This window comes from Pollicipes pollicipes, unplaced genomic scaffold, assembly GCF_011947565.3.
Source record: "Pollicipes pollicipes isolate AB1234 unplaced genomic scaffold, Ppol_2.1 Scaffold_6138;HRSCAF=7277_pilon_pilon_pilon, whole genome shotgun sequence".
Classification (NCBI taxonomy): domain Eukaryota; kingdom Metazoa; phylum Arthropoda; class Thecostraca; order Pollicipedomorpha; family Pollicipedidae; genus Pollicipes; species Pollicipes pollicipes.
The window spans coordinates 14,761,685-14,787,639 of record NW_023596818.1 but is presented as its reverse complement, the minus strand read 5'-3'; the positions used below and the strand labels follow the sequence as shown (position 1 = coordinate 14,787,639).

Below are 25,955 nucleotides of genomic sequence, written 5' to 3'. Positions count from 1 at the left end.
TATTAACTGCCTCTGGATAGGATTTGCGCTGATTTGCGGCCAAGTAGAGTTGCAATATCAACCTACCGAAGGTTTGTTTTCCGCACTCTTCACGCCGATCGTGAAGTTTTGCATGTCACAAACATATGGGCTCCATCAGTTTCATGTCACAAACATATGGGCTCCGTCAGTTTCATGTCACAAACAAATGGGCTCCATCAGTTCCATGTCTTATTTTTATTGCATATTGATGACATTTTTTAAATCAACACACCAGTGTGAACTACAGTTAAATAGAGAATATCAAAACTGTAAAACCTGACCTCATCCGAGGAAAATTAGTTGCATGACATTGCTATGGAGCCGCCTCTGTACTGGTTTTTGCGTCCTGCGGCAAAATCTGACCTAGATATGGATGTGGATATCTATTTCACTTAATTTACATCACAGCATGTATGCCAGTTCGATGCACAGTGTCAGTGCATTCAGTCCTGCTGCTTTCGGTACAGACCAAGTTGCAGACTCAATTTTAGTAAATCCTAATACACCCCGCAGCTCCGTACACTTAGCCGGATGAGTTACATGAGATACTGCACCATCCCAGCAGTGTCATGGCGGCGGTTCGTTTGACCGACGGCGGTCCCTACCGAATCATTCTCTGGGGGAGTGAAGAACAGAACCGGCGACCTTGGCACAGACTAGTTTGAGCTCGGACGACTATACAGTTGGGGCACCTATACAGCTATACAACTAAACGTTTCAACAAATGTACGACATATACGAACAATGGTCCAATGGACGAGGAGACCGGAACCTGAACCATGAGGCGCGTATTGTTCCTGAGCTAGGTCTTACCACCAATTCCCATACGTTCAAAACAAGCGCTTCTACCTAATAAACCCAAAACTACTTGGTGCAGAGACGGAAGTCATCCCTCGATCAAACGCATCGCGGTCACGACGGGGGTCACGATCAGCACCACCACCGGAAGCAATGCCAACGGCGACCATAGAAGACGGCCTTCAGACAGTCTTCTACAGCAAAAGACTGAAGCCGGGCGACACCCAGCGTGGTCACTACCGCGTCCGGAACTCCTCCGGGGTCGACGAAGGGCGCCGAGGCGGTCGGCCACACTGTCGAGTCCCACCCTCCTCACAGCGTCGCTCAACTCCGCCACCGCGTCGGCCCGCTGCTCCCCGGCCGTCGAAGTAGTGAGTGAGGAGCCGGACGACGGCGTCCGAGCCGGGCCGCGCGTCCTCGAGGAGGCCCACAGGCTGCCCCAGCTCGCAAGCCAGTTGCAGGGCGTACGCCATTGGACAGCGGGCGGAGCACGTCCAGAACCGCGGCCGGCACGGGCGGACGCTCCGGCCGAGGGTCCCGGCCCACTCGCATCCTCGAAGATCGCCTTCATGCCGCGTACGAGGGCAACCCGCTCGGCGCCGCTCACGCAGCGCTGCTCGAGCAGAGCCAGCAGCTGGGAAGGTCCGCCGGGCCCGCGTGCGACCTCCAGCAGGCGGCGCTCAGCCAGCGCGGTCTGCAGGCGCGCCCGCAGCGGCTGCTCGACCGTGTCCGGCAGTCGCAGCTTCAGTCGGTCGAGCTCGTCCAGCGTCATCTGCGGACCGTCGCCCGCCTGCCGCTCCTGCCAGCTGAGCTGCAGGAGCGCGCGGGCCGCGGCGTACTCAGTGTCCTCACGGCACGCGTCCCGCCGCGCGAGGTACCAAGACATGGCGTGGCACTGCCAGGTGAAGGCGGGAACATGTCACTTCTGCTACGGGTGCTCCCGGATGCGCACGGGGGATGATGAACAATGGTCAGACTATCTCCCCATCATCGGTATCATGTGTATCACATCAGTGAAATGCAGATGTAGACCTGAAAGACGCGAAGGCAAAGGTTAAATCGCAGCACCTTGTCCGCAAAAGGCAGACAGGAATGCGTAACTGAGATCACCACCACGGCACATCTCGCTCAGCTACTCAATTCCGCTGGATTTACCACACGCTTCGCCGGGGAAGCCATACCAACGTACTATATGGTATGGAGAGGAGATCTTGGCAGCACTTAAGTCCGACGAATTGTCTGCAAGTGGGCAGTTTTTTTTTGTAAATGGTGGGCAACCACTGAATCATCAATGTTGCTCAGACATGCACTATATATTGTAGCTGAGATGAAGGTGCCTTCTATTTGAAGCCTTAGTGTGATGTTTGAGATACATCAACCAGGTCATTTTGTTGATCCACAAACTTTGGGTGCAAGATGACTAAATTATGAATGTTTCAATTGGTTTCAACACTGATATGCCTGCAAGTGGCGTTAGGAGGGGTACATTTTTGTGACTAATTATTGTACTTCATGCTGTAAAAATTTACTTCCTGTCATCTATCTATGCTATTACCATGCTAGGTTTATACCCCCATCTATACCAGTTATAATCCCATTTTTGCTTTGCAATTTTGAACACAACATTAAATTTGAACAATTCTTGCACACTTTGAAATATTGTTTTAGCTTCCAAAATCATCCAAGTCAGTTGCTGTATCACATTGTTGCTCAAGACATGTGCTCCATGAGTCTAAAAAAAGGCTGGTGAGGAGCAAAGCATTTGGTTTTGAATAATCCCTAGAATATGTGTAGGTCTCTTCTGTGTTTGCTGGAGCAGGAATTATATGGACTGTTACATATATGGGAAAGTGGTCCAGTTCCACAACCAGTGAGTGCCACTGTTGGCAGGTGAATATGAAACCCGACAATCCCAGGGGTGCATCATACAGAAGCAGGAAGGTGAGATAATTTTTTACATTCATCTGGAGGGGAGTAAACAATATGTTCCAAAAGATAGAAGGCTTGAGAATATATATATATATATATATATATATATATATATATATGTTTGTATATATACATATATATTTCTATAAGTGGAAAAGCAGTAAAAATGACAACCTATCTACAAAACTATCCCAATAACTGAGTTTCCTCATATATTTGGGCACACTTCTTTCATAAAGCTGTAGAAGAGATGGTGGAGCCCAAGTCTCAAGGGATGGGGTTAGAGCCCCCAAATTAATAGGAGACTAAACCCCTGACAATGTTGAAAGAATGTGTGGTATTAAGATGTAGGGAGATGCCTTCCTACCCAACATATTTTCCATGTTTAGTGAAAATTATTTACACTTAAATATTTTGCCATCAACTTCTATCTCCCTTCAAAATTTTACCTCAGCTTTTAAAAGTTCCAGAACAGAACTTCTGAACCAAGTACAATCTTACCCTGTGGCCATTCATCATTGGGAAACATCAAGTTTTTACAGCAATCATTATTGAAAAACATAGATGATGAAACTGTTTTTAATGAATAAAATCCAAGAGAAACCTTCCTTTTAGCTAACCTACAAACACAAGAGTGAACACAGATGGATGAAAAAGGCTAACACCAGATTCAACACATTGCACCAGAATATCTGTTTGCACCTCCCACTCTCACTACATCTGACAGCACACCAGTATGGATGCAAGCATGGTGAGCAATATGAGTGGAAAATTGAGTGTGGTGGGCGTGACAGTGACCGCCCTAACACTAACCGTGGGGCCCTCAGGGGAATGCCGATTGAATTTCATTCATTGGTATTCCACGATGAGTTCCATTCAGCAATCATTCAAATCAACCACACTTTTAAAGGCAAGGCTTCCGCACCTCCGGCGGCAATTTCAGCAGCAACAGCAGCAACTTTCAGCAACAGCAACAGCCACCAATCCCCAATCGCAACCTCACCGATGTCCCCAGAGGCTGTACCTAAAACGTGCAGTATACACGGCCCTGGATACCAACGCGGTTTTGCGTATTTAATGGCGCCATCAATCGTCTGTAGCGCACTGTCATTGTGTTTGTACTCAAGCTGCAACTTACCAAGAAAAGCGATTGCCATAAATACTTTCCTTTACGCTGTAATCCTTTCCCAGAGACTATGGTGTATGTGCTAATAACTCAAGAACAGGAGCTTCATATATTTAAGGCAGGTTGAGCGAATCGCACATGGAGAGAATGAACAATTAAAAAATGCCCGTGTGTGTAAATCGATAACACAACGCCGTGAGGCGCATGGCGATATCTAGTTCGGACTTCGATTTTACGATCAATGTCGGTTCTGTCTCTAAGATTCTAGATGGATCCATGTCATGGTGCGTTGTTTAATTCGCATCCAGTGTGGTTTAATCTTCTGTATTCAAAGAATTCATGCCAGCCTAAGCACATTTCTCGCGGCGCTTACCCTACAGTCCACGTAACTTAACAATTTACACCCGGCGAATTGCACACCGCTGCTTTCCAACAACTGTAAAAGGTAGAATATGAATTTAAAAAAATAGTATCACATGGACCCTTGCTACTTTCTCAAACCTGACTTCCCTTACACAATCGCAGCAAACCTTTTAGAGAAGACATCCCGCGGCTGGCCGGCACCTCAAGGTCAAGGGCATTCAGACGGGCGGGAGTGCAGCGTTGGATCTGTGGCGGCGTGAGAAAGTCGGGCGGGTGGGTTCGACGACTGGGAGGCGCTGGACTTGCGGTGTTCTTCGGGAAACTGTGTTCAGAATTGGTCTATGTGTCTGTTTTTTTGATCGGTGAGCCCAAAATATCGTAAATTCCTGTGAGATCGTCAGGCAGATTCGCCCACCCGCAACACTCGGCAGCATGTCCCGCGACCATGCGAATACAGACCCATCTAACGGGACGAAGATGAAACTGTACTGGGATCCCGTCCCGCCGCCATGCCAGGCGGTGCTGCTGACGGCAAGCTACCTGAACATGGAGACTGAGCTTCAGCTGGTGCGGGTCGACGTCATGAAAAACGAGCAAATGACGGGGAGCTTCCTGGGTGTGAACCCGCTGCACCAGTTGCCGGTGCTGGTGGAGCCGGATGGCTTCATCTTGACCGAGAGCCGGGCCATCATGACGTACCTCGCCGAGCGAGCTGGGCCGCGCGGCCTCGCGCTCTACCCGCCGGAGCCGCGCGCGCGCGCCTCCTGCCACCGCTGGCTGCTGTTCGACCTGACCTGTCTCTGGCAGCGGCTCAAGGGCTACCACCTGCCGGTGGTGGAGCGCCGCGCCGGTCGTCCGGCGGCCGCCGCCCTGCCTGCTATCCACGAGGCGCTGGGCGTGCTGGAGACGCAGCTGCAGCGTGCGACGTTCGTCACCGGCGCGGCGCTATCGCTAGCCGACCTGGGGCTGGCGACGAGCGTGGCGCAGGCCCGCGCGCTGCTCGTCGACCTGCGGCCTTACGCGGCCGTGCGCGCCTGGTACGCAGCCGTGCAGGCTCGAGCGCCGGCGCTGGCCCAAGCGGAGCACGGCAGTGAGCAGTACGCCGCCATCCTGCGCCAGCTGACGACCGACTGGGAGCTTACGCAGGCCCGCGAGGGATCGGGCGAGGAGGAAGCGCGGGGACGAGCTGTGAGTCCGGCGGAGTGAGCTGTGAGCCGGCCGGAGTGAGCTGTGAGCCGGCCGGAGCGAGCTGTGAGCCGGCCGGAGTGAGCTGTGAGCCGGACGGAGCGAGCTGTGAGCCGGCCGGAATGGGCTGCGAACCGGCCGGAGCGAGCTGTGAGCCGGGCGGAGTGAGCTGTGAGCCGGCCGGAGCGAGCTGTGAGCCGGCCGGAGTGAGCTGCGAACCGGCCGGAGCGAGCTGTGAGCCGGCCGGAGCGAGCTGTGAGCCGGGCGGAGCGAGCTGTGAGCCGGCGCACCTGTCCAGGAACGGCGTTTCGGGTTTGAAATAGGACACGGGAAACGCCCAACTGTGGCGCCTGTGACTTCAGTCATGCGACGCATCTGTGGTGTGGCACCAACTCTATTGTTAATCCGTGTTGCTCTAAATTTGAGCGTTAACTTTGGAAAGGTCGGAATATGTATTATTCAGCACAGGGACAATAAATGTCTTTTTTCCAGGATTGCACCGCTTGCAATGCTAATGTCCCGGGTGGTATGTTCAAGAGGGAGGGTCGCCGGGAACGGTGCCCGTATCAATTTTGACGTTCACTTGCAGGCGTATGCACAAATGTCAACATTTCAAACACCGAGGCAGACTCGTCAAGCAAAGCTGTGATGTACTTGTACAATACCCAAGACATTTCGTGCGCGTACATCGCGCTGTCATGCTTTTTCATTTTAGATTTTGAGTTGTCCTGCACGCGCTGCTGCACGAACCGTTATAATTGCTGAACGCCGGCTCGCGGCTTGCAATAATGTTGGAATGCGTTGGTTAATTTAATGCGCTTGCCCCGCATGCATTCACCACTCATTCTCCAGTATTCGTCAGCTCTTCTGTGGTGTGCGAGACTGTAGTGGTGAGTGAGGAAGTCATAATTTCACCTATGAGCGAACCAATGCTGGTGATGTGCGGTTGCTTCGGCCAAGGAGTCCCATGCTTCCTCACACATGTGGTCCTGTTTTTGAACTCGGAAACGTTTATATTCTCGGGGCTCGAGGTCCTATGTTAGCGCCGAGAAGCTCTGCTTTTATGCTTTAAGACCCTACGGGCGTTAGCTACTAAAAGGTGCTGGGGTCTTCGGCCTCGAGGGGAGGGAGGTAACCTCCAGGGAGGGAGGGGGAGGACACTACTCCAAAAGCCCCCTGACGACGCCACGGGCAGCTGCTGTCGGGGTAACACACCTTTCGGCTCATAGCATCAGCAGAATGAAACCAAAATCGTCTATAGTCATCACAGGTCCTGTCTTCGTGACATAAACAACAGCAAGTCAAATAATCCTAATGCCTCATCTGAATGATCCAGCTGGCAGATGTGTGGTTTGAACCAGGAAACCGTGAGCCGTATTCCATTTCCCTATCCAAACACGTTCATCGCAGCCAAACACATGTATTCGCATCGTTGAAAGTCCACATGCATAAATGCCCAGGATACGCATTGAACAATGCGCAAGAGACAACAGAACCACTACAACGTCGGATCGTTCCCAACGCAACGGTGGAGAGTTGATGATCGCGTCACGCGTCACGTGATGTCAGATCGCCTTGCTCGCTGACTGTCACCATGTGTGATGGTAATAGCCAGGGTAGCTGTAAGGAGCGTACGGGTACGGATTGAAGTGAGGCCTGTGGAGCAACGGAGTACGACGTTAGAACGCAGATGACACCAACAGGTACAGTAAGCGCTAGCTGGTACGAGCTAACTAGCAGCTGGTGCGAGCTTACTTCTCGCTGGTACGAGCTAACCACTAGCCTGCTTGAAGCGAAGGCCAATACCAGACCGACATCCTACACGGGGCTACGAAACGAGGGCACTGGTGCTAAGACCCGCATCGCATACCATATACATCGCATACGTGGGTATGTTGCATAAGCAGCGCCTTATGACATAGCTCGAGACACTTAGTTGATATCAAGGGATTTAGTTTATCTGCCTTGTCATGTCTGAGCCACGCCACCGGCAACCCGGTGTTTGAAAGTAGCCACCTACTCGGAGCATAGTTCGGAACGTCCATACAGCAGAACGTTCCACAGACAGTGATAGCCCAAAAAGCGCACTCAGCTCGATGCAAATGCTTACCCGTAGTGAAAATGATACCGAGGCCTGAACAGGTGCTTCAGCAGGAGCAAGGTCTCAGCACCGTCCTGGTCCGCGCCGTCCTTATCCTCAGCGGCAGGCGCGGTCACCTCGGAATCCTCCTCAGAGGCAACAGGAACATCATCCGCGGCAAAGACCAGCACCAGACCGGCAGCGGTCAGCGCGAGCAGCAGCGTCTGGAATGTGGCAGGGGCTGGTCAGACACGAAAATGATCTGGGGAAATCCTTCACGTGGCGAATTATGCTCAACCAGACAGGTGCCTGGTTCTCGATGTCCTGGCTCACGCCTCTCACAAACACGAGACCCTGATTCCTGATTTTACTAACTCCTTTACAAAGTCTGTAGGCGCGTTTCTGGTCTGCATTGGTTCAGAGTGTAGTTTCCCATTCAGTTGGTTTGTTCAGCTCCCTCCCCCCCGCGAGATATGCGCGGGCGCAAGACATGCTCGCACATAAATGAGGGATGAAGGTTTGTAGATTGCAGCTTTTTGTTGTATTTTACGCTTAAATGCAACTTAAGGATTTTTCTCCGCTTCAGCTGCCTCATTGTTGCAAGACTTGACCAAACAATTTTGCACGAAATTGTAGTGGAGCCTCACATATTTTAATTCATAAGTTTTCCAAATACATATCTCGAAGATGGCACCTATTCAAACCAGCTTTCACAAGACGACAATGAAATGATTCATTTGGAGACCAGTAACATGACTATGAGAGCACCAAGAACAACTTTGAGGGAGTTTCTACATCTGTATGCGGCGTTGAACCGGGATAGCCATCTTGAATACCATTCGGTGCAGTTCACAGCCTCTGAGCTATACGCTCGCAAAGATGCGTAGACTTTTTCGCGCGTACAGTTTCAAGGCTACCCAGGCTTACATGACACCAAGATAACGTCATTCAAATCTTGCCATTCCACTGGCCATGCAGCGTTCAAGCTAAAGTGAAACATGTAATTGTCTGGTCATTCATATATGGCGTCCGTGAGGACGACTTGAAGATATCATGACCGTCAATTTGCTCTCAGCCAACGTGGTGAAAGCTATGTAAAACTTTGCCACGACTGGTTGTTTGGGTTCTTTTCAGACCTTTCGACGAGACATGATCATTTTAGGGATATAGTATGAAGAAGAATGGATAACGGTGGACAGGCCTACATGCGCCTGGTGAACTAGCCGCCGTGCCTAATCCCGTGCACGGATTCTCCTGCGCGGTATGCACTGCACATCCGCTTGAGCACCACTGTTTTTTTCATTTCATTTCATTTATTTGTTTGAGGCGTTTCGGCCTGTTCAGACCATTTCACGCCTGGATGATGTTATTTTAAATTGGTGTAATTATGTATGTGAGGAAAAGTGTACGTTTATTGACATTTACAAAGCTTGAAGCAAACCGGCAAGTCTGAGAAAGTTAAAGACAATGTTAAGCAGTTCAGGATGGTCATCGCCAAGGACGTTTTTTAAAGAAAACTCGATATTTTGGTTACGACAGAAAGCCTGCATATCTTTGCGGTGCTGTTGATATTTTGTGCACTCAATAACAATATGTTTAACCGAAAGTGGATGATCGCACGGCTGACAGTGAGGACGAGGTTGACGTAAGTATATGTAACTATGTGTGAGTGTAGTGTGTCCGATTCGTAAACGGGCTAGCACCTTCTCCTCCAGACGGTCTTTACGATGCGTTGATGGCCAATGTGTAATGTCTGGTTTGATATCATGAAGTTGTGTTCTGGTAGTATCGGTCCATTGTTGTTGCCAAAATTGTTTTGTCATTGTGCGAATGGAATGTTTTGTAGATGCATGATCAGCAGGGATCTCCATGATGTGTTGGTTTGTCAAAGCTTCCTTGGCTAGTTGGTCAGCCCGTTCATTGCCCATGATGCCTGTATGTCCTGGAATCCATAGAAATTTGATATTCATATCCTGTGTATGTAATATATGATAGAGATTGACGATTTTAACAAGGAGGTGGTGTGTGAAGTCTGGGTCAATAAGAGATTGCACAGCTGTCTTTGAATCCGAACAAATCACTATTGTCTTCGTTTTGTGGGTGTGTTGTTGAATGTGTTGCAATGCAAGGAAAAGAGCAAATAATTCAGCCAAATATACTGAGGTGCCATCCGGTAACCGACAGTTTTTATGGCAATGTTCAGTGCAAATAACTGCACATCCGGTGTGGTTATTGGCCTTGGAGCCATCGGTGTAAATAAAGCTGCTATTTTGATTGTTGAAAATTAGACGATTAAATGTTTGTTGAACATAACTTGTTGTGAAAATGCGTTTGGGATCATCAAAAAGAAGCATAACTTTCCGAGGGGTTAACTGCCATGGTGGTACTATTAAAACAGGTGGCATGGAAGAAGGCGGTAAAGTAAACTGAAGAGTGGTACAGTAGATAGTGGTTCGAGATGCTATTGTAAGTCCCGAGCGACGTTCTGCCGGTCCTACGTAGTTATGGTGAATGTGAGGTAAGACATGTATGGATTTAAATGCTGGGTGACTGGGATTTTGTCGCACTTTTGTGATGTATCTCAATGTGTGTTCCATTCGTCGGAGGGCAAGAGGCATAACATGCGCGTCCACTTCAAGCGCTGAAATCGGGGAAGTACGCAGAGCTCCTTGGGCAACTCGCAAAAACATATTTTGTATGGTGGATAGTGGTTTGAGAGTGTGTTGGCTGCCTCCTGCATATACCACGGAGCCATATTCAATGATGGGAAGAACTAAGGATCTGTATAGACGTAATAACGATTGGCGGTCGGCACCGTATGTTGACCCGGAAATGCATCTAAATAAATTTAGTCTTTTTAGGCATTTGGAGCGAACATGCTCCACGTGCTGTCGCATCGATAATCTGGGGTCAAGTACGATGCCAAGAAATTTGAAAGACGAAACGAAAGGAATGTGGTGTCCATCTAGTCGAAGCCGAAAATTGGGAGTACCACGCATATTTTTGCCGAAAATCATAACTGCAGATTTGGGAGCGGAGAAGCGGAACCCGTATCGCTCTGACCACTGCTGCACCTTGTTTAGGGCGACTTGGAGCCGTGGCAGCGAATGGTCATATTCAGTGTCTGAGCACCAGATGGCGCTATCATCCGCAAAAAGTGAAGAGGAAATGCCCGATGGTAATGAGTCAAATAAATCGTTTATCATAAAATTGAAAAGAATCGGTGAGATACAGCTTCCTTGTGGAAGGCCGTTCTCTAGATGGTGAGTGTCGGAAACGGCGGATCTGCATCTCACACGAAATGGTCTGATGCCGGAAAGAAACCCAATAAGATAATGTGCCAAATGGCCTTTAAACCCTAACTGATGGAGCTTGAAAATTAGTGCAGGTTTAAAGACCATGTCGTAGGCTCGGCTAATATCCAGGAATACAGCAGTTGTGTTGTGTCGATGTTTATAGGAACGTCTGATGTCAGTTTCAAGTCTGATGACATTGTCTATTGTGCTACGATCGTGTCGGAAACCACATTGATTTTTTGTAAGCAGGCAGTCTCGTTCTACAATCCAAGAGATTCGCTTCACCACCATCCGCTCAAAAAGTTTTCCTAGACAGCTGGTAAGTGCAATGGGACGATAATTTGATGGATCTTTGGTGTCTTTTCCTGGCTTTGCAAGTGGAATAATGATGGTGTCTTTCCAGGCGTCAGGAAAGACATGGGTTGACCACAAATCATTAAAAACTGCCAATATAAAACGAAGCATATCTTCTGAAAGATTACGAAAAAAAGAATAGTGTAACTGATCATGACCAACTGAGGTGTTGCCGGCGGATTTTATAGCCTTTTGTAGTTCTAGAAATGAAAATGGTAAATTATAGTCTTCGGTGTTATCGGAAACAAAACAATCAGTATGTAAACGAAAACGGGCTTGCGCAGTTTCCACAAATCCTGGTCGGTAATTTCCGGATGAGCTACACTGAGAAAGACTTTCAGCAAGAGCATTGGTGATAAGAGGTGTTGCCGAAATGATTTGGTTATTAATGCGTAAAGTGGGCAATGAAATAGAGGTGCGTTTTCCGGAAAGTGCCCGAACCAGTCCCCATAGTTGGCTTAGGGGAGTAGCAGCAGTGAACTGCTGGATGTATGCTTGCCAAGAATGACGTTTGGCACTCCTTATAATTCGTCTGGTTCGAGCACGCTCATAATTTCGGGCAAGAAGATGAGGTACATCATGGTGGCGACGAAAGCAGCGGAAAGCACGTTTCCGACGCGCAATAGCGTTCTTAACTTCGGTCGTCCACCATGGTACTGGGATGCGGCGTGATGGCGTTTTAGTTAGTGGAATTGTCGCGGTTGCTGCAGCATGAATAATATGTGTAATAAGGCCAACACCCTGCTCTGGTGATTCATAACAGTCACGGTTCACATAACAAAGTTCTTGAAATTTGGCCCAGTCTGCTTTTCGTAAATTCCAGCGGGGTATGGATCGCAAAACTTCGTCAGCGGTTGCGTCAAAAGTGGTGTAAAGTTTAATTGGAAAATGGTCGCTGTCGTGTATATCTCCCTCAACAGTCCAATCAAAGTACGTTGCTATTGAGGGAGAGCACAGCGACAGGTCGATGGCTGTTTCTGTACCAGTGGGTAAGTGGTGATAAGTATTATTGCCTTTGTTTAACAGGACTAAGTTGTGTGTATCAATAAAATCTTCAACCAAATGTCCTCGGCGATTAACGGCTTGGGTGCCGTTACTCCAAGCTGGACTGTGAGCGTTGAGATCGCCGAGGATGAGAAAAGGGTTTTGAAATTGAGCAACGAGTTGGTCAAGTTGCCGTAAGAGCTCCGTATTATTATAATTTGGTGTAATGTATATTGAGCATATATCGATGGTACGGCCATGCAGTCGAACTGAACTTGCAACAGCCTGAAGAGGTGTGTTAAGAGTGAGTGGCGTGTGTGTTAATTTTTGACTGATGTACAGCGCCACCCCACCTTGGCGACGCTCACCGTCCATCGTGTCATAGCGATATAACGAGTAATTTGGCATTTTAAAGTTATATGTGTCGGTGGGACGAAACCATGTTTCCTGTACGGCAATGATGATTGGAGTTAGTACGGCAAAAAGTGCTTTCATTTCGGACCATTTTGAAATGAGACCGCGACAATTCCACTGTAAGATGAAAGACATTTAGTGATGAAGGGATCCATTCCCACCGGTTGATGGGAATCGCCCGAACGAAACAGACCTAGGCCGTCCCATCGCCACCCTCACCGGTGGACGGGACCGGCGGTCTTCGTTCGGGCGTGTTTCGACAGGTGTTGTGGTGGGGGAAGGGGAGGTGATGTTTGTGTGGTGGCCAGAGGGTCCGGGCCGCCGACTGTTCATAGCCGGGGGGCTAGAACGCCGGACGGCCTGACCCGCGCGTGAATCACTCACAGCCGGCGGGCTGGAACGCCGGCCGACCTGGGGACAGGGGTGCACGGGCGCCTGGGCATCCGAACGTCCAGCCAAGGGCGACTCAACGGCATTTTTCGTCTGGGTCTGCGTAGTTGATTCAACTGAAACCGAGGGGCGAGGGTTGAGAAGTTTCAGAGGAGGCAGATGGGTGATAGGGTCGGTCTGTGTTGCACATGTGGCCATCGTGGCTTTTGCTACTTGGGCATATGTTTTGCTGGGCTGCGACGACATTTTAGTTTCAACGGTGCGCCGTGCTTCGGGGTACGACACACCTGTCTTTGCCTTTTCAGAACAAATTTCTTTTTCTTTTTTCCACGTGGGACACTGAGAAGAGTTGGCGGCGTGATCAGCACTTCCACAGCTCAGGCATTTCTGGGGTGATGTGCAGGCAGATCCCTCGTGAGGAGTCTCGCCGCACTTCAAGCATCTGGCACTCTGTTTGCAGTACTTGCTGCCGTGTCCGAACCGTTGACATTTAAAACACCTGAGTGGATTTGGAATGAATACTCTTACTTTATAACGAAGGTAACCAGCGGTGAGCGAATCTGGAAGTCGGGTGGTACCAAAGGTGATAACAAGCAGGCTGGTGTCGTGACGCTGACCATCTCTGAAAGTCGTCAGCCGACGGACATGGCAAACTTGCTCATCTCTGAGCTCCGCTAGGATCTCGTCCTCCGTCATGAAGCGGAGCTCAGGCGCGAAGATGGTGCCCTTGCTGGTGTTTCTGGCATGGTGCAGCGAGACTTTGACTTGTTTGCCGCAAAATTCAGCTGTTTTGAGTAGGGCCTTGGTTTGCGCGCGAGTGGTTGTTTTGATGATGAGTGATCCGTTTGCTGGCGCTTCAATCTTGAGTTCGCATGGACCGCAGATAGCCTTGATTTGCTTTGATGGCCAAAAAACGTTAATCTTTCGAAACGACACATTTTCATCACAAGGTTGGACGACAACGTACGATCCGAGAGGATCCAGGATTGGCTCAGAGGGCTGGCGAACACTGGTCGTTGTCGAGCGAGGGTCAGCATCATGGCGAGCGGGCACCGGAGTGGTCAAAGACGAGCGAGGGTCGGAACTGGGGGCGTTGGACGGAGACGAAGTCTGCTGTCCACCCACCGCGGTGGAAGTGTGCGTATCAACGGTCATGGCCTGGGGCGCGCGAGGGTCATCAGGTGAAGCGGCAGCAAAAGCGGGGCTGACGACGCTTCCGTCGTCTACGTCCAGAGCATTGTCGAGGTCAGAGGCCGAGTTCGAGTCCGTGTCAGTATCATCCTTCTTACGTTTGGTTCGCTTCCCCATATTAGGGGAGCGAGAAGAGAACAACAAAAACTAAGCGAAGAGGTGTGTTTGGAGCTAGTGCGAACGGAAAAGTGACGAAATCGACGATGCGAAAAAGGACTCCTTGGCTGAGAGCCGCAAAAGGAGCAAACCACTTGCCGATGTCGTGTCGGATGGGTATTCGGTCACCGAACCGACTGACGAAAGCCTGGTGAGCACCACTGTTGGAACCTGTTTCGTCACATAGTACAAGACGTTATACATTCTTCCTAGTTGTTACGGAAAAAGACTTGTAATCCAATCATCAAAGAGTAGCGCCATGACCGAGTATGAGAATACAACTAAGCACCTTAAAGTCACCGATAAATTTGCAAGAACTCCACGAGAAAGGACCGAAGCACAAGCACCTGACGACATTCGGCTCCACATATATCCAGCTCTGCCGCGGGCCACCTCTCGGACAATTGGAGAACCTCGAGTGAGTGCTGTCATGCAAACGTTCCATGACGCAATCAAACAAAGACGCATCAAGGATTGACCGCGATTATGATTTACTGAAAAAGAGAAATTGTGTTGTCAAGAGCAGTCCTATCCACTCAAAAGATCATTTACAGTTATAGATGAGCTTATCTGGTCAAAACTGACGATCGTTTCAGTACCATCACATGTGGAGCATTCCCTCTAAAATACAAGGTAATACCTGCAATACCACCGATGTAAATCTGCCAGCACAGAACATGAATTGTGCAACGTTTAAATCTAACAGCCTGCCGAGCATTCTGAGTGTTCTCATGGAGAAGACTCACCAGTTTCATGGCGCAGGGGTGCAGCAGCCGGCAGGTCACAACTGGTCCCCTGTCTCTGAGTGGGTGCCGCAGCCGACGACCGGGGTTTATATCCCAGTTCCAGCCATGCCCACAAAGCCGATGTCTCTGGGCCAGAATTTTTGCCCGCTCGGCGTGTAATCGCTAGTTGCAGATCGGGCATTATCCTCGGCTTGGCTGCAGACGGCGCGTGCAGGACCGCAGCTGGAGACTGTTCCAGGGTGGCACCGAAGAATGTGGGATGTATGGACAAGGGCGGCAACCAAAAACATTGCATGGTTGACGCCAGCACAGTTTGACCGGCATCTTGTAACAGCATCTTGCAACGCTTCTGCTCGCAAGCAGGGAGCGTTCGCGAAAGACCGCTGGCACGCGCGCGGAACCGGTTCTCCTCAGCGACCGCAGCTTGAAGGCGACATGTAGGAACGCTACCAGCTGCTGGCCTGCCGTTGCAGCTCCTCAGCAATGCCCGGGCCAAACAGATCGAGTTGCAATCTCCCAGACACATCTGAGTTGTGATCTGGAAGGATTGTGACCTGGCCGGTCGAGCAACGGTCACTCTGGTTGGGAAGGCTTGTTGGCTGAGCTTGGTGCTCTCTGTTACTACGCGGAATCATGCATTTTGGATTCCAGGGTCAACGACCCCGAGCCCGGAAAGCGGGATCCTCGGAATGATCTATGGATAATAAAAGCGCCGATCCAATGATTGAGAACATGTTGGAGGCCTTGGATATCCGCGATAAGGCGATGCCAAGTCTGCCGTCCAAAGGCAAAAAGGCAGACGTGCTGCGTTATAATCGCTCCTAGACCTGTTTGTCTTTGAACGGCGGAGGTGTGCATGTTCAAACGTACCGACACGCTTTTGCTACGCTTGTCCTGAAATGTATACAACGGAAGGGGCAGAAATGTACCTAAATTTAGTAAGGGACGGGACATTTGTGATCGGAGGAATTGGCAGATCAAGTGCTCAAGCGTTTTGAGCCGGGACAGGCTGGGATACATTAAATGTCATCACGATGGCCGTGCAAAGTCATTTCTTTCACTTAGGGTAAACAAGATACCGCAGGGAAGAACGTGGCCAGGATACATCGCTACCATATTCGACATACACAGGCTGCCTACTTGCCATCGCTCAAGGGCAATACACTTACAACTTTCAGCAATAGTGGCACAAACGTCCGTCACTCTTTGCACGACGTCAGTCTCTCAGTCGGTCTCTCAGTCAGACTTACTCCATAGACTAGCCAGGTAGTTTGAATTAACCAGAGGGATCCCGGCGTATTTAACTGGCGTCTGGGATTCCATGTGCCAGTGTCCGATCTAATAGCGCAGCTGCTCAGAACACCTGTCTTCCGATTCACTGAGTCGTGGCGGGGTGGGTTCGAGTCTCGTCAGGCTCTTGTTATTTGCCCTGACAGTGGAAGCAGCCCCTCGAGGCTCGATGAGGTCAGAGGGTGGGGCGGACTGTGCTGGACATTAAGGCACATTCAACTTTCGCCACAAAATTCTGTCGTTTAACCCAAATTTCAAGATCAGATGATGGCGCAATGGTTCACACAACAAGCGCTTCTTAGCGTGAGCTCTGATCTCAGAAACCATCCAATCAAAATGTTTGTACTAAACATATATCTACCAACTATAAGTGTCGCTGCACACCCATAATCTTCGTCCAAAACGAAATCACATACGTTGTCTTAGGGCTTCGTTTAGGTAAAGTTATTCAAATTCTGCACGTTTCGAAATTAGCGTCTACTCATATTCGTTCTAGGAACACTGATCCCCGCTGGCGAGTTTTTCCCATCCTCAATATCAATACCGGCTACCGAAACCTTCCGGCTTATCCGTGAATGTTTAGGTCAGGACAGCTCTCAGGACAGTACTGTGCATTGGATGTCAGGTGAGTCTGAGTGGTTGAAACATTCGTCTAATGTTTATACATGATGTTCGTGGAAGGTGACACTCGGTAAAAGTAAAGGTAACACTTTTAGCATTACACTCAGCACTCGTCGTCGCAGACATCGGGCTTAGCAATGTGTTTTGTGCAGCACCAAGCGGAGTACCGCATATATGGCGTTAGGATGGAGGAACTGGAAGTGCAGTCAGTATATCAAAATGCAGGGTTAATTAGTAAACGTCCCCCATCCAAGGCCTAAGCAGCATGAAATCCAATGAAATCCGAAGGACATTTGTTGATCAGTTTTGCGCTTGTACACAGTAAAGCAATCACCTTTTTAGTTTTTCTTGCAAATTGTTCGCAAATGCGAGATTTTCCCCTTCTTTCCTCGTGAGCAAAGACACACAATTACACTGTATGAGACACTTTCGATTTTCGGCACATTTGAGAGATGGTCGTAATCACATATGACACGGTCGCGCACGCCACACACGGTGAAGCTCAAGGTACCCGTTGTCCCGAGCAGTGATGTCTTTTCCGTCATGTTTGGCCACCGTTTGATTGCCGGACTCGTGCCTCGGTGACAAGCTATGCAGAGTGCAGATAGCAAGTCTCCGAGAAAGATTCGAGGTCATTGAACTGTCACAGCAGGACACTGACCATACCGGCCCATTTCAGTCAGGTCACCGGCCCGCTATCACGACCAGGCGCGTCGAATCTACAGCACCCGTCACAGCACTGGCCCAAGCCCAGTGCGATTCGGCGGACTTCCGAACAGCTTGGAGCTCGCAGCCAACAAAAGGCTGCTACCTGTTAAAAGGCTGCTGAGATTTTATAATCCAGAAAACGGGCCTCTTGATGCAGAAAAGGTTTTTTAACCCGGTCTAGTACCTCTATCTCAATAATGAGGCTTCGTTGCTCAGAATTTAGGTAATCTACGTGCAGCTATTACAACTTAAGTTTGGGAAAAGAGGCCTCCCAAAATTGGAGGGTGCAAAACATGCCCTTACGACCCTGTTTACAGATAGCAGTGGGGGCAACTTCCCCCCTCCCTGCTGTGCACCGCTGGTCAGACGCCGACACGCTGGCCGGCATGATGGGGCGATGGTGTTTCGTTTTAGCAACAGATTTGATCATCATACTGAACGCAGAAATTTCACATTTAGTTTTATTGGATGCCATTCTATGATAATGAATCCTTCATGGTAACTACGCTATTCATGGTGTCATTTATTAGCTCGCAAGATTTGCATCCCATCCCTACCTATGCATAGATTAGCAACTGATCCCCGACTTGGCGGGGATGCCGCCTGTCCTTTCGAAGCGACACTCTACAACAAGACTTCCGCGCCAGACCTGATTATACACAATTATCTTGCCAGCGGTATCGTTCTCTCTCTCTCTCTCTCTCTCTCTCTCTCCTCTCCTCTCTCCTCTCCCGCTCTCTCTCTCTCTCTCTCTCTCTCTCTCTCTCTCTCTCTCTCTCTCTACTCTCTCTCTCTCTCTCTCTCTCTCTCTCCCTCTCTCTCTCCCTCTCTCTCTCTCCCGCTCTCTCTCTCTCCCTCTCTCTCTCTCCCGCTCTCTCTCTCTCTCTCTCTCTCTCTCTCTCTCTCTCTCTCTCTCTCTCTCTCTCTCTCTCTCTCTCCTCTCTCTCTCTCTCTCCCTCTCTCTCTCTCTCTCTCTCTCTCCCCTCTCTCTCTCTCTCTCTCGCTGCGCCACGCACACGCGCCAGGCTCCTGTGACAAGCCGGCAGCCAACCGTGACGGGGCACCCGCTCTCCTCCCCGCCGTTCCGAGCCACAGTGACGGTGCTCCAATCCGACCACGCTTGGCCAGCGCCGGGGCTCTGATCTCCGCTGACAAGGCCAGTCAGGTCAGGCCGTTTTCGACTACTGGAAATTTTATGAAAAGTTGTGGCGGTCATGTAAGTTGTATTCTGGTTGGAGCGATGACTATGGCGGAGATCACACATCCTGGTACCGCGATCATATCACGGTACCAGTACGACCAACAATAATGCCCAGCGCGTAAAACTGACGAAGAAGGTACCAATGCAATGAACACTGAATCGGAGTTACACCGAACATACCGATGAGAGAGCAGCGTCTCTCAGCGGAACGCCAACATCACGCGCCACGCTTGGGTCCTGGATGAGACGCGCTGTCCGGCGGTTGGACGGAACCGTCCCGGCCCGCTTCGGCGGGGAAGATCGCACCAACCGCCTCACCAGTAGTGGAAACGAGGCCTCCAGTAGCGGCGCCTGCAACGACGCATGGGTCAGACAGCGTGCAAAACACACACACAGGCATGGCCGTACATGTGTATTTGGACTGTCCACAATGGGCTCGTGGCTATTCAAGCCTATTGTCACAGCAATAAAACAAGGCGTCACTGGCCACAAACACACACACACACACACACACACACACACACACACACACACACACACACACACACACACACACACACACACACACACACACACACACACACACACACACACACACACACACACACACACACACACACACACACACACACACACACACACACAGCTCACAAGCATGCAGACAGACACAGGCGTTTGCGCGTGCACGCACGGCTCGGACCATTCCGTGGTCAGGGTGGGCGTCGGTGTAGTAGGTGGCGCTTCGGTGCACGGGCAACCCCGCATCAGGGAGCCGTATCAGGTCACGGGGAAGGGGGCTTTACCGGGTGGCAGCTCGGCAACACAAGCGCCTCCTTCCCATCTCAGTGGGTGGCCTAGGGAGGAAGAAATGTTGACCCCGGGTCTGAGATACCTCCCAGAATTCACGGGCCAGCGTAAGTTCTCATGCTTCCAGCTCACCAGAACGTAGCACCTTGTGAAGAAGCGTTAGCATGTGATATTTGACAAGGCGGTCCGCAGAGAGCCAGCCGATTTTCTCCAGCAGATCCGAAACGTGATCAAACTTTATGCGCCCAATTATAACTTTTGCTTGCAGATTTGATGACCTTTTTGGAGCCTAGATATATTTTTGAGTGTCATTCTCACCAATCAAACAACAGTATCGCATTTGCGAGAGGACCAAATCGCTCATCAGCGTGGAGACCCCACTAGGGGGCAAGTAGTTCCTAAGATGTGATAGATCAGAGAGGGTTCCAAAGCAGCGGCCAGAAAACAGAATCGTAAGGATTCCAGTTGAGACACTAGTGCTAGATTTTTTCGCCTCCGAAAAAGGGGATAACTCATGCTCACAAGAATTTACAGTGGAAATTTCGTGGGAAGGGGACTTGCGTATATTTTGTGGCTTCCAAGCAACATTAACTGTGTCTTCTCAGCATTTACTTTGAGACTGTTCGCGCAAAACTATACACCGGGAGAGACCAGGACGTGCTCCATCTGCGTATCGACTGGCGTTTTATGTCACTCACTAGAATTCGGGTGCCGTCCGTACACTGCAAAACGACTGCACCCTCTGCGAAGGCCATTCGTGAGTGTGTAGTGGAATAGGGGGCCTAGCGCGCATTTCTGAAAAAACTTCCATGCGGTTAAGCAGTTTAGAAGAGAGTTTGCTTTTCCCAAAACGGTCAGATATTCTCACACTCACTTGAGTGTGGTTTTTGAAGTAAGCTGAAAACCAAGACGCATCGGTATTATGCAGTCGTAGCTTTGGCGGTATTTTGGCGTGGCCTTTCAGGACGAATGATTTGCTTAAACCAAGCAAACAGAACGATGGCATGTCTCCGCGGTCGTTGGCAGTTAGAAGTGGTTGGATATACAAGCCCGTGCGGTTTCCGTGGAATGGCGCGTTCTGAAACCGTGCCGATTTGCATCTTGGCTGAGAACATTATGTAACTGAACACATCGAATCCTAGACCAAACCCAAGTCTCTTAAACTCCGCCTGTAATTGTAACGGTTGTTACCTGGTTTATTCACCAGTAAATTGTATCATGGTGCCCAAGTGCAAGCATGGTGAGAAGAGCGAAACTCTGAAATTGTGTCACCTTTGACATAATTGCTTAATCTATGACAGATGTTGATCACCACGTGTGCCCCAGGAAGTACGATAGCTCGCTTTGGTAACAGTAGATTGGTGGCTCTGATGATCAGTTATGAGCATGTAGTTGATAAAAATATCTTCTACGAACATGTGTGCGGTTCGTTAATCACATCTGAATTCACCAATTCTTGCCTTCGGTATATTTCTCAATACTAAAGTCGTCTCTTTAGAAGATCAAGCGTGCCGCGTTCTCCTCGAAAGCTGACCACTGGTCCCGACACCTGACACGGGGCGTGTCACTGCATGATATGCCTGTGGGTACCTGTGGTAGCGCGGACGCCAGTAGTGTCCGTAGAAGCGCGACTCATCACTGGCCAGGTCAGCGCCCTGAAGATCTTCGGCGGCAGAAACAGCCACATCAGCATCATCTTCAACAGACACAGGCTCCTGGGCCCAGCTTACCGCCAGGCCAGCGACCAGCAGCGCAAACAGCAGCGTCTGTAACACCATGATGCGATGTCGAATGCATACCTCGGACTGTGTTGCGTGGGTGCGCAAGGGAATACAACTCGGGAGATGATATGGTGGAAAATTTGAATGTTGTTATGTAGCCTGGAAGCTGGAAACCTACCATTAGGGCCTCAGAGACAGCATCAGACTAAATAAAGTGAGCCCGCAACAGACAACACACGACCTGGGCTTGCCAGGGCAGGTCACACAGTCACACACGTGGCATTACGTGATTGTTCATTGCGCAATATGCACTTCCAACTTACCAGTCTCATCCCAGTCGCACTGAGGGTGTCCTCTGGTCAGATCTAGTCTGCTCTCTGGAGAATGGAGAACCCACGGGTCGGGTTATATAATCGAACAAGACTGCCTTTATTCACGAGCGGTATATCCCCGCCCAACCCCGGCCCGCCGGACCAAAGCCCGAGGGTGCTCTATTACGTCACAATGAAAAACGTCGGCCCGCCGGTTCGAGCCGCGGACGGCCATCAATTTGTATGCGGTAGAACGCCTCTTGTCTGAGGCGCAGGCCGGGACCGAGAAGGGAAGTCCGCGCGATCCCAGGCTTCTTCAGCGGCAGGACCTTGACGTTTGGAGGGGGGGGGGGGGGAGGCGAGGTAGAACGCCTTTTGTCTGAGGCGCAGGCCGGGGCCGAGAGGGGAAGTCCGCGCGATCCCAGGCTTCTTCAGCGACAGGACCTTGACGGTTGGGGGGGGGGGGGGGGGGGCGGGAGATATTCGCCAGAGATATCCATCTGCAAACGTGGCTCGACCCGTGATTCAGAACCGACAAGACGCAGGTCGGCGCTTGGCTGAAGGACATACAGCGGCAGGGGAAACACAGGTATACACAGGACACCCCGTCCAAGGCTACAGGAGGCACTGGCCTGCATCACACACGCAGCGTCGCAGACCTCCAGGTCAGGTGTTGTTCGGGTTAGCTCAATGAAAGTTTATTGTATTTCGAGGGTCGATGTCTGAAATAACAAGGAGAGTACTTATTTGCAGTTTTGCATAATAACGATCCTGATAGGCATCATTCCGGGGTAAAACATAGCAAGGGCGCGTCAAATAAGGAGTCGAGAAATGTTGTTGACGCCATTTGAGGTAACACTATAAAAGAGGCGAGCTTTGTTCCACGCAAGCTTGACATACCTTCCAGTTGTTTGTGAAAATTATCCCGCTGGGAAGGAAATTATTTCTTAGGAGCATATATCTTTTACCTCTTATTGGAGTCCTTGGTTTGGATGTCTGTTCACCACAACGACCACCGACCTCTAACGCTCATCAAATGAGACCTGGTATGACTTGACTGACCTTGCCTGGCAGACAATCCTACCAGTTGGCAAAGCCCATGTCAAGTCAGTATTCGAGTTATGCATCGAAGACGCCGCTGCCGATTCCTGTACCGCTGTAGGAAACCTGTTCCACACGGACGCAGCCTGGAAAGCAGAGCCTGGGCCGGCTGTCTCCGTGCACATCCTCGGCAGCTCCAGAAGGCCATCGGTAGTTCCACACGTAACACGGGCTGGCACTGCATGACGCGACAGCACACGCACTTTCAAAGATATTGGTGAGCGAGACGTGCGCATTCTATGCATTGCCGCCAGGACACGTTCAATTAAAAGCTCAACAATTTATTTGCTACTTAAACTCAGGTAGGATGGGTGAAACCTGGTCATAGCAATGTTTACCTTTCACGATACACACACAGTGGCTGGTCACCTTTTGATGCCGCTGAGCATTGCTGCAGCTTCCCCACACAGTCAAGTGGGGAGAGACTAAAGCCTCAATAAGTTTTTTTGCCATTCTCTTCGTCCTTATTCCGCTTTTCCCAATAAAGGCACAATTTCATATGCCAAACATTTCTGATCTGGACACAACTTAGTGTATAACGTTATCCCGTTCACCTTCGCGATGAGCGAACTGCATTATCGACCTTCTGTGCCAAGCCATTTTCTGTCAGTGATGACGTCAATAACAGAAATACGCCGAAGTCCGTCCCGGTGGCTCAGTTGGTTAGAGAGCTTGCATTCCGGTCCATCCACCCATGGCAAGGTGGGTTCGAGTCGCTGTAGGGCGCTCGCTATTTGCACTTGACAGGTATGGCCTGCGGCCGGTGGCAGTGGTCGCGCTAAAGATCAGGTGACGTCAGAGGGCAGGTCGGACCGTGCCGACCATTGCGGCATGTTAAACTTTCGCCACTAAATTCTGCCGTTGCCTGGAATTGCGCGATCGGATGGTGGGGGACAGGGCTCACACAACAACCACTGCTTAGCGTGAGCGCTGATCCCAGAAATTCATCCTTCCAAAGGGTGTGGATCAAATTTTGAAAATCGTTAACAATGAAAGCCCGGAAAAAATAGCACCATTTTCCATCGGAATTCCGTATCATGTAACCAAACGGCCGCCCTGAGTAGTGAAATCTAGATGTTCTAAACTATTACCACCAACATTAGATTCATTTTGCCTACCACGACAAGCTCATTTTCAATATTCTATATCACGTTCGATTCAATAGGCCCCTCAATTTGCACAGTCTTTGTTCAATTTCACATCGAAAACCATCATGACAAAATTGGGGACTTCTTGTAAACCCCGCTCGACGTGATATCGCCCCCCCCCCCCCCCTTTACTTCTCCCTCCAACGAGCCGGCCTAGCCCTGGTTCTAACACAAATTGCCGAATGATTTTAGGAGGATAGTGCTATTCCACAAAATGTGAAACACCCGAGTATCTATTTTGTTGCAATGCCTTTTTCTTCTTGTCCAAAAGACAAACGGCTGAAAGGTGAAATGCGTATTGACGGCATGCTATTTTGGAGACGAACAACTTGTTGAAAGCCCAAAATCAGCGTACCGAAAGATAAATTATGCGAATAACAGCATAGCGAATGGAAAATCACTGACCAATGTCAGTTTGAACTCCCTGGCATCAACAACCTAGATGACTAGTGACACTAAATTTGCAGGGTAGATATGACTCTATATAAAACCACTTGTGTCAATCTGACAGCAGCATTGCTTCTTGGTTGTGACCTTAGTGTCCTTCCCTTTTAGGCATTTGACCCCATCAGGCAGGATTTAGACTACGTGCCTGAGAAAATGGTGTCCAAAATTTTGCGGTCATTGCGTGGTTCCATTTTCGGGATGCGCTGGAAAACTTATAAGGGTTACAAATCCCCCTCCACGAGTCCAGCACATTTTAACCCATGTTTCCCATGAAAAGCATACTTTTAAAAGATTTAATGTGCCCATTTCTGAAAAGATGGATTTCTGGGATCGTAGCTCACTCTCATTAGTGGTGCTTGTTATGTGAGGATCGCCAACCACGGATCGTGCCATTTCAGGTCAACGGCAGAGCTTGGTGGCGCAATATTACCGTGCCGCAAGACAAGCAACACTCCGTCCTGCCACCTGACGTCAACTGACCTTTAGCGGGGCCACTGGCAAGGTCCGCAGGCCGTGCATGTCAAGGTAATGAGTACCTATAGCGACTCGAACCCACCCTGCCACAGGTGGGTGGATCGGAGGGTAGGCGATCTAACCAGCTGAGCTATCGGTGTGGACGTCAAATGTATTTCTGATTAACTCCATTATGCTTTAACACGCAGCTGCTGCTTTTCACCCATGCAGCTGAAGAATCCCCTCTCATTCATTTCTTCCCTCTTTTCAAGCTCTTGACATTCTTATTTCTGGTCAATAGAAGCTGCGTACTGATCCTACGGAAGCGCTCAGATGCAGTGCTGCCGGGTGGCAAGGAAGCAGAAGGCTCTTACCATTTTCAAATGCGACAAATCAATCCAGCCAGTCCGTTCTTCGCAACGTGAGGTACAACGCGTGGGAACGCATCCCTGAAGTCGTCAAACTTGCTGGTCTTCTCACAGCCTTGCCCGCCAGCTCAGCCACAGCTGAATGCAGTTTAAGCGTGCGACGGGGGCTGACAGCATGCTTTGCTTAATGACGACACAGAGGAGGATCAACGCAGCAGGAAAATGCTACGCGCATCACGCGCAGGCCCTGGGGTCACACACTCCATAGCTTAATTGCACCCACTTCTGTTTGGAATGTTCTTGGGGTATTTATCCAACCCTTCTTTTCCACCCTATGACCCGAATTTGTGTTGCCACGCAAATGAAAGTTGAGAGCGGCAGCCCTCCCGGAACAGCACGTCGTTATAGGAAGTGCTCAGCCAGTCGCCAAAACTACCTATCTGTCAAAGAGCATAAATCGCTATATCCCTTCACGCACACATTGCACGAAAACAACAGCAAAGGATGTGAGAGATACGTGTTATTTTGTGCCTTTGATATAGGCATCACTACAGCACTTCAGAGACATCTCCTTTTATCTACATCAAGAGCTCTCTCGCACGGAAAAATAATCATGGACAGCTTTCACACCGTCTAGTGTATTTTGAGCGCCGGTATCACCACACCATGCCGTAAGCTCTTGCGGCAGACGCGCTTGTGGGAGGCAGCGGCCGCGATCGCTGCCAACGCATGCACCGACGTACATA

The 25,955-nt window shown here is 50.0% G+C and overlaps 2 protein-coding genes and 1 long non-coding RNA gene across 3 annotated transcripts; 1 reads left to right on the top strand and 2 right to left on the bottom strand.

The window, feature by feature from the left end:
* Positions 1-193: 193 nt before the first annotated feature.
* On the bottom strand, positions 194-3,765 carry LOC119106427 (uncharacterized). The gene is made up of 2 exons (XM_037230071.1): positions 3,752-3,765; positions 194-1,714 (listed from the first exon to the last, which is right to left on the bottom strand). The coding sequence occupies exon 2, from the start codon at positions 1,703-1,705 to the stop codon at positions 908-910; it is 798 nt and encodes a 265-aa protein (XP_037085966.1). The 5' UTR covers positions 1,706-1,714; positions 3,752-3,765; the 3' UTR covers positions 194-907.
* Positions 3,766-4,493: 728 nt separating this feature from the next.
* On the top strand, positions 4,494-5,443 carry LOC119105341 (glutathione S-transferase 1). The gene is made up of 2 exons (XM_037228810.1): positions 4,494-5,132; positions 5,193-5,443. The coding sequence occupies exons 1-2, from the start codon at positions 4,670-4,672 to the stop codon at positions 5,441-5,443; spliced, it is 714 nt and encodes a 237-aa protein (XP_037084705.1). The 5' UTR covers positions 4,494-4,669.
* A 13,736-nt stretch (positions 5,444-19,179) lies between these two features.
* LOC119105802 (uncharacterized) lies at positions 19,180-21,756 on the bottom strand. Its single transcript, XR_005095073.1, has 3 exons — positions 21,705-21,756; positions 21,251-21,426; positions 19,180-19,204 (listed from the first exon to the last, which is right to left on the bottom strand). It is a non-coding gene; the product is annotated as an uncharacterized LOC119105802 (long non-coding RNA).
* Between the last annotated feature and the right edge of the window lie 4,199 nt (positions 21,757-25,955).

Excerpts from the sequence above, each read along its gene's own strand:
- LOC119106427 (XM_037230071.1), bottom strand. The coding sequence starts at position 1,705 with ATGTCTTGGTACCTCGCGCGGCGGGACGCGTGCCGTGAGGACACTGAG.
- LOC119105341 (XM_037228810.1), top strand. The coding sequence starts at position 4,670 with ATGTCCCGCGACCATGCGAATACAGACCCATCTAACGGGACGAAGATG. Across the intron at positions 5,133-5,192 it reads TGCTATCCACGAGGCGCTGG|CCGACCTGGGGCTGGCGACG; the intron begins GCGTGCTGGAGA and ends CGCTATCGCTAG.